At 41.8% G+C, this 15,298-nt stretch overlaps 1 protein-coding gene across 6 annotated transcripts in view; it reads left to right on the top strand.

Moving 5' to 3' along the window:
* The window catches only part of ZNF207 (zinc finger protein 207), a 42,641-nt gene that overhangs the window by 1,203 nt on the left and 26,140 nt on the right, over window positions 1–15,298 (top strand). For 4 of the 6 annotated variants that reach the window (XR_009215178.1, XM_058445178.1, XM_032162941.2 and 1 more), the window contains exons 2-8: window positions 523–649; window positions 8,033–8,171; window positions 10,173–10,340; window positions 10,467–10,542; window positions 11,042–11,089; window positions 12,486–12,556; window positions 14,981–15,138. Coding sequence is in view for 5 of the 6 variants with exons in the window: in XM_058445178.1 (XP_058301161.1) it covers window positions 523–649; window positions 8,033–8,171; window positions 10,173–10,340; window positions 10,467–10,542; window positions 11,042–11,089; window positions 12,486–12,556; window positions 14,981–15,138 (787 nt within the window). In the remaining variant the exon portion in view is untranslated. The remainder of the gene's footprint in view (window positions 1–522; window positions 650–8,032; window positions 8,172–10,172; window positions 10,341–10,466; window positions 10,543–11,041; window positions 11,090–12,485; window positions 12,557–14,980; window positions 15,139–15,298) is intronic. The other 2 variants (XM_032162944.2, XM_032162946.2) reach the window with 1 other exon arrangement.

A 15,298-nucleotide genomic window follows, 5' to 3' on the forward strand; every position in this document is an offset into this window, starting at 1 on the left:
TGGCAACATAAATTCATACGGAATTGGAAACAACTTTATGGATTGTTCATTCGAAATTATGTGATTATTGTTCACCATATAGTTAATCTTAGATTCTAAATATTGCTAAATTTCTAATCCAGTTATTGCTATCGTCTTCATATCTAGTGAAGTAATTGTCTTGACAGAACCTTGGGGATTTCTTAACTCTTTCCTGTCCTCAGGGTGCATTTATAAATGTTGAAATACATATAACAAAAGTTTCACCGACATCTCTGTTAAACATAGGAATTTGACAAAGTGTATTGCTGATTACTGAGATGTGTTTTTTGGGGTGGTGAAGAGAGCTGGGCTTCTAGGAAATTGAAAATACTGAAATAACATGGCAAGTGTAGTCCCTAATTGTGTAATAAATATAAAAAGCAGAGTTTCTATACAGTACCATTTTGGTTTTAGCTGTTCCCATATTGTAATGTTATCCATGTTTTTATTATAGGCAGTGTCATCATTAGGCTGTTTTTGTGCCTTAACAGTATTGATCAGGTATTGTAATAGAGATTTTGATGATGAGAAGATCCTTATTCAGCACCAAAAAGCAAAGCATTTTAAATGCCATATATGTCACAAGAAATTGTATACAGGACCTGGCTTAGCTATTCATTGCATGCAGGTAAGGATTTTTCTTTTGTATTTATTGTCCGCTTGTGATTTGGAAACAACTTGAAAGAATAATCTTTTTTATTTTTTTCAGTTTCGGTCTTGTCGCCCAGGCTGGAGTGCAATGGTGCAATCTCGGCCCAGTGCAACCTCTGCCTCTCGGGTTCAAGCTATTTTTCTGCCTCAGCCTCCCGAGTAGCTGGGACTACAGGCGGCCGCCACCATGCCCGGCTAATTTTTTGTATTTTTAGTAGAGACTGGGATTTCACCATGTTGGCCAGGCTGGTCTCGAACTCCTGACCTCAGGTGATCCACCCACCTGGGCCTCCCAGAGTGCTGGGATTACAGGCATGAGCCACCGCGCCTGGCAGAAAGAATAATCATTTATTTCTCTGACAACTGTAGTTTTTTTTGTTGTTGTTCATTTACTTGCTGCAAAAGATAGCCAGTCAGCCTTAAAAAAAAACAAATTTGTTCGATAGCCATCAAGACAATAAACAAAACTGGCTTTTTCTGTTTAAAGAGGGTTTGTATTTGTATTTAGTTTGATAGTACCTTACTAGGTTAGATTGGTAACAGATCGAAATCACAAAATATTTCCTGAGTACTTGGAGCAGAGAACAAGGATCAGCGATTTAGATTTTGTAGGTGGTCTGGCCATAAGAATTAATACTTAGTTAGCAGTCATTACTTACTGCCATTGAAGGATTTGTTATTATCTGTAGCTTGGGGCTAGGCTAATTTCAGCACTTTATTTATTGGACTTCTTTTGGAATGGCAGCATTGTACTTTTTGCTTTTGTTTTTAAGAGATGGCCTTGCTCTGTGGCCCAGGCTGGATTGCAGTGACATGGTTATGGCTCACTGCAGCCTCATATTCCTGGGTTCTAGCCATCTTCCTGCCTCGTTCTCCCAAAGCCCTGGGATTATGGGCATGAGCCATTGTGCCAGCCCAGAATTGTATTTCATTTAATAATTTCTAGGGCCGGGTGCGGTGGCTCACGCTTGTAATCCTAGCACTTTGGGAGGCCGAGGCGGGCGTATCACTAGGTCAGGAGATCGTGATCTCTACTAAAAATACAAAAAATTAGCCCGACGTGGTGGCGGGCGCCTGTAGTCCCAGCTACTTGGAGAGGCTGAGGCAGGAGAATGGCGTGAACCCGGGAGGCGGAGCTTGCAGTGAGCTGAGATTGTGCCACTGCACTCCAGCCTGGGTGACAGAGCGAGACTCCGTCTCAAAAAATATATATATATATAATATAATTTCTAGGTTTTGGTGGGGTGCAGTGGCTCACGACTGTAATCTCAGCACTTTGGGAGGCCAAGGTGGTTGGATCACAAGGTCCGGAGTTCAAGACAGCCTGACCAACATGGTGAAACCCCTTTTCTGCTAAAGATACAAAAATTAGCAGGGTGTGTTGGCATGCGCCTGTAATCCTGGCTACTGGGGAGACTGAGGCAAGAGAATCATTTGAACCCTGGAGGCAGAGGTTGCAGTGAGCCGAGATCGTGCCACTGCATTCCAGCCTGAGCAACAGGGCAAGACTCTGTCTCAAAAAAAAAAAAATAATAATAATAATAACAATAGGCCGGGCGCGGTGGCTCACGCTTGTAATCCCAGCACTTTGGGAGGCCGAGGCGGGCGGATCACGAGGTCAGGAGATCGAGACCACGGTGAAACCCCGTCTCTACTAAAAATACAAAAAATTAGCCGGGCGTGGTGGCGGGCGCCTGTAGTCCCAGCTACTCGGAGAGGCTGAGGCAGGAGAATGGCGTGAACCCGGGAGGCGGAGCTTGCAGTGAGCCGAGATCGCGCCAACTCAACCCAACCCTGGGGGACAGACCAAGACTCTAACAAAAAAAAAAAAAAAATAATAATAATAACAATAATTTCTAGGTTTTTTAAGTTCTTTTAATAGAGCATTGTAATTTATATTTTTTAAGATCTAGTAAGTACCTTCATGGCTCATTCAACATTATTCTACTTTTGCTTAGTCCTAGAGCTGTCTAAATTTTTGCTAAATTAGACCTTAGAGAAATATGAGATGAGCAAATACCCAGTCATTGGAAACTACTATTGGTGGGAGGTAGGGAGACGTGGTTTCTCCAGGTTTAAAGATAAATTTATATAGATCCTTTTCACTCCAGATACTTTAACAACAATTTAATACTCATTTTAAAATGTTGACCAGGTGTGGTGGCTCACGCCTGTAATCCCAGTACTTTGGGAGGCAGAGGCTGGTGGATCACCTGAGGTCAGGAGTTGGAGACCAGCCTGGCCAACATGGTGAAACCCCATCTCTACTAAAAATACAAAAAATTAGCTGGGCGTGGTGGCAGACGCCTCTAGTCCTGGCTACCCCAGGGTGGGGGGTGCTGAGACAGGAGAACCACTTGAACCCGGGAGGCAGAGGTTGCAGTGAGCTGAGTTTGTGCCACTGCACTCCAGCCTGGGTGACAGAGACTCTGTCTCCAAAAAAAAAAAAAAAAGTGTTAGAGAACCTACTACATGTTAGACCCACAGCTGTTCACTGTTGCAGCCATTAGTTACATGTGACTATTTAAAATTATATAAATATCTAAATGCTCAGTTTCTCTGTCACATAGCTAACTATTATATTGGGTTATGTGGGTAAGAACATTTTATTTTGATTGATTGACAGGGTCTCACTCTGTTGTCCAGGCTGGAGTGCAGATCGTAGCTCACTGCAACTCAACTTTGAACTCCCTTACTCAAATGATCCTTCCACCTTAGCCTCCTGAGTACCTGGGAGAACAGTTGTGTGCCACCATACCCGGCTATTTTTAAAGTTTTATTTTTGTAGAGACAGGGTCTCACTGTGTTGCACAGGCTGGTCTCCCAACTCCCGGGATCAATCGATTCTCCCACTTGGCCTCCCAAAGTGCTGGAATTACAGTTGTGAGCCACTGAGCCCAGCCATTTTCTTTAATTCTGAATGAAATGGGGGTTTAAATAGAGATGTATGCTATGCTCTGTCACCTTTTTTTTTTTTTTGAAAGGGAGTTTTGCTTTGTCTTATGCTCACTGCAGCCTCCGCCTCCTGGGCTTAAGTGATTCTCGTGCATCAGCCTTCCGAGTAGCTAGGATTACAGGTATGCACCACCGTGCCTGCCTGAGTTGTATTTTTAGTAGTGATGGGTTTCACCACGTTGGCCAGGCTGGTCTTGAACTCCTGGCCTCAAGTGATCCCGTCCACTTTGGCCTCCCAAAGTGCTGGGATTACAGGCATAAGTCACTGCAGCTGGCCTCTGTTAGACTTTTTTTTTTTTTTTTTCCTTGAGACGGAGTCTCTTTCGCCCAGGCTAGAGTACAGTGGGCGTGATCTTGGCTCACTGCAGCCTCTGCCCTCTGGGTTCAAGCAATTCTGCCTCAGCCTCCCGAGTAGCTGGGATTACAGATGCCTGCCATTGTGCCTGGCTAATTGTTTTGTATTTTTAGTAGAAATGGGGTTTCACCATCTTGGCCAGGCTGGTCTTGAACTCCTGACCTCCTCATCCACCTTCCTTGGCCTCCCAAAGTGCTGGGATTACAGGCGTGAGCCACCGTGCCCAGCCTGTAACACTTTTTAAAAGGATTTTTCTGGCTGCAGGGTTGAAAGTAAAGTGCAGAGTACAGTGAGACCAGTTTAGAAGACTTGGAATATTCCAGACAAGAGGAGATGGTGACAGAGACCAGAGTTTGATAGGTTAGATATGGGATATAAGAAAAAGTGAGGAGTTGAGGATGGTTTCAAGATGTTGATCTCAAGATGGTCTGGCTAGGTGCAGTGGCTCACGCCTGTAATCAGCACTTTGGCAGGCCGAGATGGACTAATCACTTGATCCTAGTAGTTCGAGACTAGCCTGGGCAATATAATGAGACCCTGTCTCTACAAAAAATGCAAAGTTGGGCATGGCGGCATGTACCTGTGTCCCAGCTACTCAGGAGGTTGAGGCAGGAGGATCACTTGAGCTGGGGAGGACAAAACTGCAGTGAGCCATGATAGCACTACTCGGCTCCAACTTGGGTTACAAGAGTGAAACCCCGTCTCAAAAATGTTTTATCTGAGCATATACCGAGATGTGAAAAGCTACAGGGATAATAGGCTTAAGAATGAGAATAAGGGAGTCCTCTGTTAATTTTGAGTGTAGGTATGTTTGAGGTCTATTAAATATCCAGATGAAAAGGTTACCTAAGCAGTTTGATGTACAAGTCAGGAGTTCATAGAAATTAAAACAGGAGATAGAAATTTGGAAGCATACAATGTAAGGGTGGATAGTTTAAGCCGTGCTACTAGATGTCCTTTGTAAGTACTATAGCGTGGATGGAAATTAGGTGCTCTCTGCTCTGGGCCACTTCCAACATTTGAAGGTCAGGAGATTAAAAGGAATCATCCAAGGAGATTGAAAGGTAGGAAAACCAAGAGTAGTGCCCTGGAAGTCAATGATGTGTTTCAAGGAGTGAGTTATTTAACTGAGTCAAATGCTGGTTCAGTAAGAGGACTGAGACTGGGTTAATAAGGTCATTGGTGATGTGACAAACAGCGATTGCCAAGAGTGGTGAGGGTGAAGTGTGATTACCGTGCTTTGAAGAGACAAAGGGAGAGGAAGCGGAGGCACTCTTAGGGAGTTGCACTTTATGAAGAGCAGAGAAGTGGAGTGGAAACTGCAAGGAGGTTAGTTGAGAAACTTAGTAACATTATTAATTGTCTAAGTGCCTTTATTTAGTCCTATTTTCACAGCAACCTGTGAGATAGGCCTGGCAGTTAAATCATACCAATTTTATAGATGATAAACCCTAAGACATTATTAGTAAGTTAGGTGGTTCCCTGCAGTTTCTCATCAATGCTTGCTCCTGTCTTTTCAACCAAGACCCTATGACTTTGCTTGGCAAGGTCCCAAGAAATCTAATTCTGGCTGTACCATAATAGATACACCTTTAAATTAATTGTTGCCCTTCTCATAAATGTAGTGAAGATTAGTGTGTATGTGAATGTCATTGTTTATAGAATGCCTGTTGCATTTATTAAAGAATAGCAAAATATTGGGAAACAGGGTAATTAAGTCACTTGTTAAGCTGCTTTATCCATAAATGTTTTAATTGCAACATAAGGAACAGCTTTTAACAATCAGATATTAAGATAATTTCTGAGTTTGATTTGCATGCCCCAGTTTCAAATCTTTAAGTGAGATACATTGCTAAGAAGAAAATACTTAGCTTTTTGTAGTTACTTTTCTGTTCATACATGAAAATGTCTTAGGAGGAAAGAAAAAATGAGTATTTGGGCAAATATATCTAAGTCATTAGCCTAAATGAGTGTTTCTCAAACTTGAGCATGCATTAGCATTTCCAGAAAGGCTTGATAGTCTAGGCAAAATACTTTGACATCTACTTCAGCAAAATAGCTCCCTGAAGAAACCAAGACTGGCAGGGATATTACATTATTGGCAAAAGTTATCCAGATCTGAAGATTAGAAGCACTTATGTAGCAAAACAACATAATGAAAAAAATCCCAGATTTTCAGTGTGTTGCAATAAACATGTTAAAGTGCCTCAGGGCCGGGCATGGTGGCTCACCTCCGTAACCCAGCACTTGAGGACACTGAGGCAGGTGGATCCCTTGAGTTCAGGAGTTTGAGACCAGCCTGGGGAACATAACAAAACCCCCTCACCACAGAAAATACAAAAATTAGCCAGGCATGGTGGCGCACACCTGTAGTCCCAGTTACTTGGGAGGCTGAGGTGGGAGGGTGGCTTGAGCTTGGGAGGCAGAGGTTCCAGTGAACTGAGATAATGCCACTGTACTCCTGCCTGGGTGGCAGAGTGAGACCCTGTCTTAAAAAAAAAAAAGTAAAATGCCTCACCTAACTCATTAGTTACAAGTGATACTGCTCGTAAATGTAACTTTTCTAGTTTGTAACCCGAGGCTTGTCTCAACATCTATACTTAGAAAATTTGCTATTCTAATTATTATTTTTTTTTTGAGACAGAATCTCGCTCTCTTGCCCAGGCTAGAGTGCCGTGGCACAGTCTCAGCTCACTGTAACCTCTGCCTCCCATGTTCAAGCGATTCTTCTGCCTCAGCCTCCTGAGTAGCTGGGATTACAGGCACGTGCCACCATGCCCAGCTAACTTTTGTATTTTTAGTAGAGATGGGATTTCACCATATTGGTCAGGCTGGTCTCAAACTCTTGACCTCGTGATCCGCCTGCCTCAGCCTCCCAAAGTGCTGGGATTATAGGCGTGAGCCACTGCACCTGACTTTTTATTTTTTATTTATTTATTTTTTTTGGAGACAGTCTCGCAGTATCGGCCCAGGCTGGAGTGCTCACTGCAACCTCTGCCTCCCAGGTTCAAGTGATTCTCATGCCTCAGACAGGCTGGGATTACGGGTGTGCACCACCACGCCCCGCTAATTTTTTTTTTTTTTTTTTTTTGAGGGACTCTGCCTCTCGCGCAGGCTGGATTGCAGTGGTGCGACCTCTGCTCACTTCAAGTGATTCTCCCTCCTCAGCCTCCCCAGTAGCTGGGATTACAGGCAGCCCCCACCACACCCAGCTAATTTTTGTATTTTTAGTTGGGACAGGGTTTTGCCATGTTGGCCAGGCTGGTCTCAAACTCCTGACCTCAGGTGATCCACCTGTCTCGGCCTCCAAGTGCTGGGATTACAGATGTGAGCCACCTCGCTTGGCTATATTCTAATTCTTTTTTTTTTTTGTCTTGCTCTGTCACCCAGGCTGGAGTGCAGTGGCGCAATCTCAGCTCACTGCAAGCTCCGCCTCCTGGGTTCACGTCATTCTTCTGCCTCAGCCTCTCCGAGTAGTTGGGACTACAGGCGCCCGCCACCACTCCCGGCTAATTTTTTTTATTTTTAGTAGAGACGGGGTTTCACCGTGGTCTTGATCTCCTGACCTCGTGATCTGCCCGCCTCGGCCTCCCAAAGTGCTGGGATTACAAGCATGAGCCACTGCACCCAGCCTATTTCTAATTCTTAATATGAGGCTGTTTCATAATCTTTACTTAATTCACACTTGAAACATCCCTGATTTGGATAGGACTACTAGTTACTGCTAATTATTGAAGTAATCAAGATTATTTGGTAAAAGAATGTTTATTGAATGCTTACTGTGTGTTAGACATCTTGTCAAGTGTTTTTTATATACAATATTTAATCCTAAAAACAACTCTAGAAATTAGCTATTATGTAGGTGAAGTAAACTGAGGCTTAGAAGTCCACTGACATGCTTAATGTCACAGAACTAGTGAATGGCAAAACTGGGAGTTGGCTCTACATGGCCTCCCTATAGAACATTTATTCTTTATACTAAGCAGTCTTTGATTAACTTGGAATTATTCTTAAAAAAGACTTTTATCTAATGGAAATTGTTGTTGTTAGGTACATAAAGAAACAATAGATGCCGTACCAAATGCAATACCTGGAAGAACAGACATAGAATTGGAAATATATGGTATGGAAGGTATTCCAGAAAAAGACATGGATGAAAGACGACGACTTCTTGAACAGAAAACGCAAGGTAAATATTGGGATAAGTTTTATTTTTATTTTTATTGAGACAGAGGCTTACTCTGTCTAGCCGAGGCTGGAGTACAGTGGTGTGATCTCGGCTCTCTGCATCTTCTACCTCCAGGGTTTAAGTGATTGTTGGTTTGTGTTTTTCTTTTTTTGAGGTGGAGTCTTGCTCTGTTGCCAGGCTAGAGTGCAGTAGCATGATCTCGGCTCACTGCACTGCAACCTCTGCCTCCCAGGTTCAAGCGATTCTCTTGCCTCGGCCTCCTGAGTAGCTGGCACTACAGGCATGCACCACCACGCCTGGCTGGTTTTTGTGTTTTTAGATACAGGGTTTTACCATGTTGGCCAGGCTGGTCTCAAACTCCAGACCCTAAGTTGTGATTTGCCCACTTCGGCCTCCCAAAATGCTGGGATTACAGGCGCAAGCCACCATGCCCAGCCTTAAGTGATTCTTGTGCCTCAGCCACCTGAGTAGCTGGGACTACAGGTGTGTGCCACCACACCCAGCTGATTTTTGTTTGTTTTTGTTTTTGTTTTGAGACGGAGTCTCACTCTGTTGCCCAGGCTGGAGTGCAGTGGTGCGATCTTGGCTCACCACAACCTCTGCTTCGCAGGTTCAAGCGATTCTCCTGCCTTAGCCTTCGGAGTAGCTGGAATTAGAGGTGTGCGCCACCACACCTGGCTAATTTTTGTGTTTTTAGTAGAGACGGGGTTTCACCATGTTGGTCAGGCTGGTCTTGAACTTCTGACCTCGTGATCTGCCCGCCTTGGCCTCCCAAAGTGCTGGGATTGGAGACGTGAGTCACCACACCTGGCCTAGTTTTTATATTTTTTAGTAGAAAAGGGGTTTCACCATGTTGGTCAGGCTGGTCTCAAACTCCTGACCTCAAGCAGTCTACCCGCTGAGGTCTCCCAAAGTGCTGAGATTACAGGTGTGAGCCACCATCTCTCTCCCCTTGTGATAATATTCTTCTTTCAGCCTCACTTAAGCCCAGAGTTAGTATTTTCAATTATAAATTTAATGGTAGGGTAGTTGCAGTGGCTCACACCTGTAGTCCCAGCACTATGGGGAGGCAGTGCAGGAAGATTGCTTGAGCCCAGAAATTGGGAGACCAACCTAGGCAATAGAGAAAGACACCCTGTCTTTACAAAAAAAAATACAAAAATTAGCTGGGCGTGGTGGCACATGCCTATAGTCTCAGCTGAGGTAGGAGGATCTCTTGAGCCCAGGGGGTTGAGGCTTCAGTGAGCTGTGAATTCTTCACTCCAGTCTGGGCAACAGAGTGAGATCTTATCTAGATAAATCGATTGATTGATCACTTGATAGATAAGGTAGATAAAATTGAATGGTAGATGATAGATTTATTTGGAATTTAAAATTTGAGCTCTGTTTTTGAAGACATGCTTGATTTGTATATATGCAGTACCATTTGGATCATTCCATTTTCTTACATTATTATTCATAATTGAATTCCAAATAGAATTAGCAAGTGTTAAGGCATATGAAAATGAAGGACTCCTATAATTTCAGTGCTTTACGTGGCTGAGGCCGTAGGATCACTTGAGGCCAAAAGTTCAAGACCTCACCTTTACAAAAAAAAAAAAAAAAAGGTCCAGTGTGGTGGCATGTGTCTGCGGTCCCAGCTACTTGGGAGACTGAGGCGGGAGGATCACTTCAGCCCAGGAGTTTGAGAGTGCAGTGAGCTGCAGTCGTGCTACTGCTGTCCAGCCTGCGTTACAGAGCAAGACCCTACTAAAAATTTAAAAGAAAAAATACTGATTTAGGATAATCATTTTACCTTTTATAGGACAGGGAAAGAACGTTAACCTTGTTTAATATAGGGTGAAAACACATTTGAACATAGAGCAGTATTAATTGAATTTTTGGGGAAGAAAAATCTCATGAACTAATTTTACCCATATACGTGTTTTTAAATATTGAATGTTGTAAATAAACTTACTTAGTTTTTACTCTATGGAAATAATTAAGATTTTTTTTTAACAGAAAGTCAAAAAAAGAAGCAACAAGATGATTCTGATGAATATGACGACGACGACTCCGCAGCCTCTACTTCATTTCAGCCACAGCCTGTTCAACCTCAACAAGGTTATATTCCCCCAATGGCACAGCCGGGACTGCCACCAGTACCGGGAGCACCAGGAATGCCTCCAGGTAGCACATCGGATTGCTTAAAATCTAACATTTTTAGGACATTATTGATATTGTATCGAAGTATTACTTTCTTTCCTCTAACTCTTTAATATTTGTTATTATTTTGATTGAAATTCTTGCTTGTAGGCATACCTCCATTAATGCCAGGTGTTCCTCCTCTGATGCCAGGAATGCCACCAGTTATGCCAGGCATGCCACCTGGGTAAGAAAATTCTTTTAATTGTGTTGTAGGCTTTTGCCTAGTAGTTGATCTTTTTCAATTTGGATGTTATATGAATGAAATGTTACTTTCCATTTTTTGCTTCTAGAAGGTATGGGCTCTATAAATCTTGTCTAATAAAGGGATCAACCAATGAATTTAAGGAATATAAATTTGCCTCTGAGTAATAGATTTTTGGGTTTTAGGGTATATGTAAGCAACCATCTACTTCAATTGCATTTACTGTGATTAAAGTAGTTGGTTATTTATAGATTTGCGTTTCTGAGATTCAGAATTATCTGTGACACTTTGTAGTTGTGACAAGAAGCAGAGAAACTGTAAATGATTTATTTGTCAAAGCATCAAAACTAAAATGAATATGAGGTGCTTGTGCCCATCACTTTTACTTAAATATTGTTGGATGTGAGAGGTATACAATACACTTTCCCACTGTATTTTGAAAATCACAGTTAGATTTTGATTTTGTCATACATTTTCACAGATTGCATCATCAGAGAAAATACACCCAGTCATTTTGCGGTGAAAACATGTAAGCATCTCATTCATAATGTAATTCAGGAGGTATAATCATACTGTCATTTTTTTTTATGTGTGTGTTTAATGGTATCTATTCATTTGACTTGAGAAATTTTCTAACCTTCCTCACTAAAACTTGCAAGCTAATTAACGCAGGTCTCTTAAAGAAGGAAAATAAAACATCTTTTAGGAAATAGTAATAGACCCATATAAACATACTTCAAACGTGCAGTGATTTTCTCCAAACTATTGAAAGTAATGGGACCTGATAATAAGGGTTAGTATTTAAGAAAGACTATATTCTATGAAATTACATGCTTTATTATTATAGGATGTAATGGAATTTTCTAATCTATTAATAGAAGTTAATCTTCTGATAAAAATTTTAAATCAAGAACTGAATTTACCCACAAAAATTTAAAAAATTTTAAAGAAAATTGACCAATTTGTCATTTTTTAAGTGAATTGGACACTGATATTTGAAGGTGAGCTCTTTTAGGGGAAAAAAATAAGTGGGTTGTGTTTTTAAGTCATGGTTTAGTGTTAGGTAGTTATTGTAAATAGGCCATCTGGTTTTACTTTTGAGTGTCTTTAATTTTGGTGGTAGTATTTCCTTTCTCTAAAAAAGAAAAAAAAAAAGTATGTGTGTGTGTGTGTATGTATTTGACACGGGGTCTCTTACTCTGTCGCCCAGACTACAGTGCAGTGGTGCAGTCACAGCTTACTGCAGCCCTGACCTCCTGGGCTCAAGTGATTCTCCCACCTCAGCCCCCTATCTGGGACTACAGGCGCACACTACTGCACCCAGCTAATGTTTAAAATTTTTGCTTTTTTAAAAAGATACGGGCTCACTTTTTGCCCAGCCTGGTCTTGAACTCCTGGGTTCAAGCAGTCCTTGAGCCTTGGCCTCTCAAAACTTCTGGGATTATAGGTGTGAGCTGCTGCACTTAGCCAAATAAAAAATCTCATTTCACAGGGTATGTTCATTCAGTCTTTTTCTTTTCAAAATCCAACACAACTCTGAGCTAGAGATTTCTTCTTTTTCTTTAATACTCTGTGTGGATATTTTCCAAATGGAAGAAGTGGTGAATTTGCTTTCCCATTACACATATTTTAGATGAGGCCTCTTGTACATACTGACAGTATATTTGTTCTCAATGACTTTAAATGTTTTGTCAACATTTTTTTTTCTTTTATTGGTAAACAAAAGAGTTTGCTGGGTTTTAGACAGTTTATTTTGATAGGATTGTTACAGTGTGTTGTGTGTTCTTTCAGCTTTGATTCATTTCAGTATTAGAGGTCAGATTCAAGTCTTCTATCTAGTGTTGTTTCAGGCTTTAGCCAGAATATTTTTTAATGGTTTATGTTGTTCATTAACTTACTGTTTCTTGAAATTTGCTTTCTAATAGAATGATGCCAATGGGTGGAATGATGCCACCTGGACCAGGAATACCACCTCTGATGCCTGGAATGCCACCAGGTATGATATGTTAGACAATTTCCTTTTAATATGATGTACAGGCTTTATTTCTTAAGTTTTTTTAGACGTCTGTGGGCGTTGGTATAATGAAATTTAAAAATTTTTGTAAGTTGCAAGTTCGTGTGAGAAGTGTTATATGGACCCTTTTTTAAAAAATGTATTTTAGTAGATATCTCGGCTCACTGCAACCTCTGCCTCGCAGGTTCAAGCGATTCTTCTGCCTCAGCCTCCTGAGTAGCTGGGATTACAGGTGCCTGCCACCACACCCGGCTAATTTTTGTGTATTTAGCAGAGATGGGGTTTCACCATGTTGACCAGGTTGGTCTTGAACTTCTGACCTCAGGTGATCCACCCGCATCGGCCTCCCAAAGTGCTGGGATTACAGGCGTGAGCCACCACGCCTGGCTGGCCCTTTCTTGAAGTTTGAAATAGATGATAGGTTTCAAAGCAGCCAAAGTGAGTCATGGCCTGTGTGCTGAATCTCATGTACTTAAGATAGGTTTCAAAGCAGCCAAAGTGAGTCACGGCCTGTGTGCTGAATCTCATGTACTTAAGAGCGCTTGTATTTGTCAGGAATGTTTTAGACAAGTAATAGAGAAATCCAGCAAACTTTTTTTTTTTTTTTTTTGAGATGGAATCTCGCTCTGTCACCCAGGCTAGAGCATGATCTTGGCTCACTGCAACCTCTGCTTCTGGGGTTCAAGTGATTCTCCTGCCTCAGCCTCTCGAGTAGCTGGGAGTACAGACGCCCACTACCACGCCTGGCTCATTTTTGTATTTTTAGTAGAGACGGGGTTTTGCCATGTTGGCCAGCTGGTCTCAAACTCCTGACCTCAGGTTATCCGCCTGCCTTGGCCTCCCAAAGTGCTGGGATTACAGGCGTGAGCCACTGTGCCCGTCCCCAACAAACTATATTAAAAGGTGTAGGCATTTATTGTCTCAGTCAACAAAAAAGTGATAGATTCAGTGGCTCGATGATATTTATTAACCCATGCTTTTTTGACTTTGCTAACCTTAGCTTTTCTTCCTCAGAAATGTCATTTGGTTATAAGACGGCTCAGACAAGAAGGGGTGTCGGTTGTAGTGCACTCTACATTTTCTTTTCTTCTTCTTCTTTTTTTTTTTTCTGGAGACAGGGTGTTGGTCTGATACCCATGCTGATGTGCCGTGGCACGATCATAGCTCACTGCAGCCGCAGCCTCCCGAAGTGCTGGGATTACAGGTGTGAGTGAACCTCAGCACTTGGCCTCCTTTTTCTTCTATTTGGAAGCAAAATAACTTTCCCAGAAGCTCTTTAGCTCCTTACATATTATGCTGTGAGGGAACCTGGGAAATTAAGTATATAGAATTTGGCCTATAAAGCAGGAAATACAGCACAAGGAAAGGGATTTGGTTGGCCAGCAAGATGTGCCACACGAGGCTATCAGATTTTTTTTTTCTTTTTTTCTTTTTCTTTTTCTTTTTTTTTGAGATGGAGTCTTGGTCTGTCGCCCAGGCTGGAGAGCAGTGGTGCGATTTCAGCTCACCACAACATCCGCCTCTTGGGTTCAAGCGATTCTCCCCTGCCTCAGCCTCCTGAGTAGCTGGGATTATAGGCGTGTGCCACCACACCCGACAAATTGTTGTATTTTTAATAGAGATGGGGTTTCACCATGTTGGTCAGGCTGGTCTCGAACTCCTGACCTCCTGATCCATCTACCTCGGCCTCCCAAAGTGCTGGGATTATAGTTGTGAGCCACCGTGCCTGGCCCTAGCCTGCTTTTTGTGTTGGTGTGTTTGCAATCCATAGCATATTTAGAGTACTGAAATGATAGTTGATGTAAATGGACACAGGAAAAATAAAGCATCAACAAACTATGAATAATTGCCAGGCAGTTCCATATACATTATGTTGTGACACATATTTAGGTATTTAAAAGAATATAGAATAATAATTGATGTTCATTTGAGAATGTGAAGTCATTAAAAGTTTTGTCATGTTGAGGAAGTTTAAAGTATGTAGTAGTGATATGTTTAACTTTGGAAAAGTTTTTATTGTTCATGATATTTGATTCATCAGTTTTTACTGTAATTTGCACTAGGGTTCAGGGAGCATTTAAATATCTGTATCTTGTAGATGATTGAAATAATTCTTTTATATATTGCAAGAAGTTTGCTAAATCAGTAGGACCAGTAAGCATAATTGCCAAATGTTTTGCCCATGCAGCAGGGTCTAGTGTTATCTTCCACTTTGTAAAATTCTGAAGCAGTACAAAGGAAGGGAAAATTTGAGGTAAGAATGTTGCATGGGGCAAATGCCTAAGTTCCTTGGATTTAGTCGAGTCATTGAGCAGTTAATTGTTAATAACTTTGTAGTATAGAAGCGTTTTTTCCTACACTAAATTTTTCAGTGACTCAATTTCCCCAAACATTTCTTCTCTGCAGGTATGCCCCCACCTGTTCCACGTCCTGGAATTCCTCCAATGACCCAAGCACAGGCTGTTTCAGCGCCAGGTATTCTTAATAGACCACCTGCACCAACAGCAACCGTACCTGCTCCACAGCCTCCAGTTACTAAGCCTCTTTTCCCCAGTGCTGGACAGGTAAGGTGAAAATCCTGAAAAGGAGTGCACTTATATTTAAAGATAAAGTACAGTTAACTGTTCACAGAAGTCTTTGAAATTTTCATAAGTCAATTTTTTTGTTTACAATATTTTTAATATTAAATATACTAAAAGGTGGCTTATCCGCTTCCATGTTTAC

Source organism: Hylobates moloch, unplaced genomic scaffold (genome assembly GCF_009828535.3).
Source record: "Hylobates moloch isolate HMO894 unplaced genomic scaffold, HMol_V3 SCAFFOLD_10, whole genome shotgun sequence".
Classification (NCBI taxonomy): Eukaryota; Metazoa; Chordata; class Mammalia; order Primates; family Hylobatidae; genus Hylobates; species Hylobates moloch.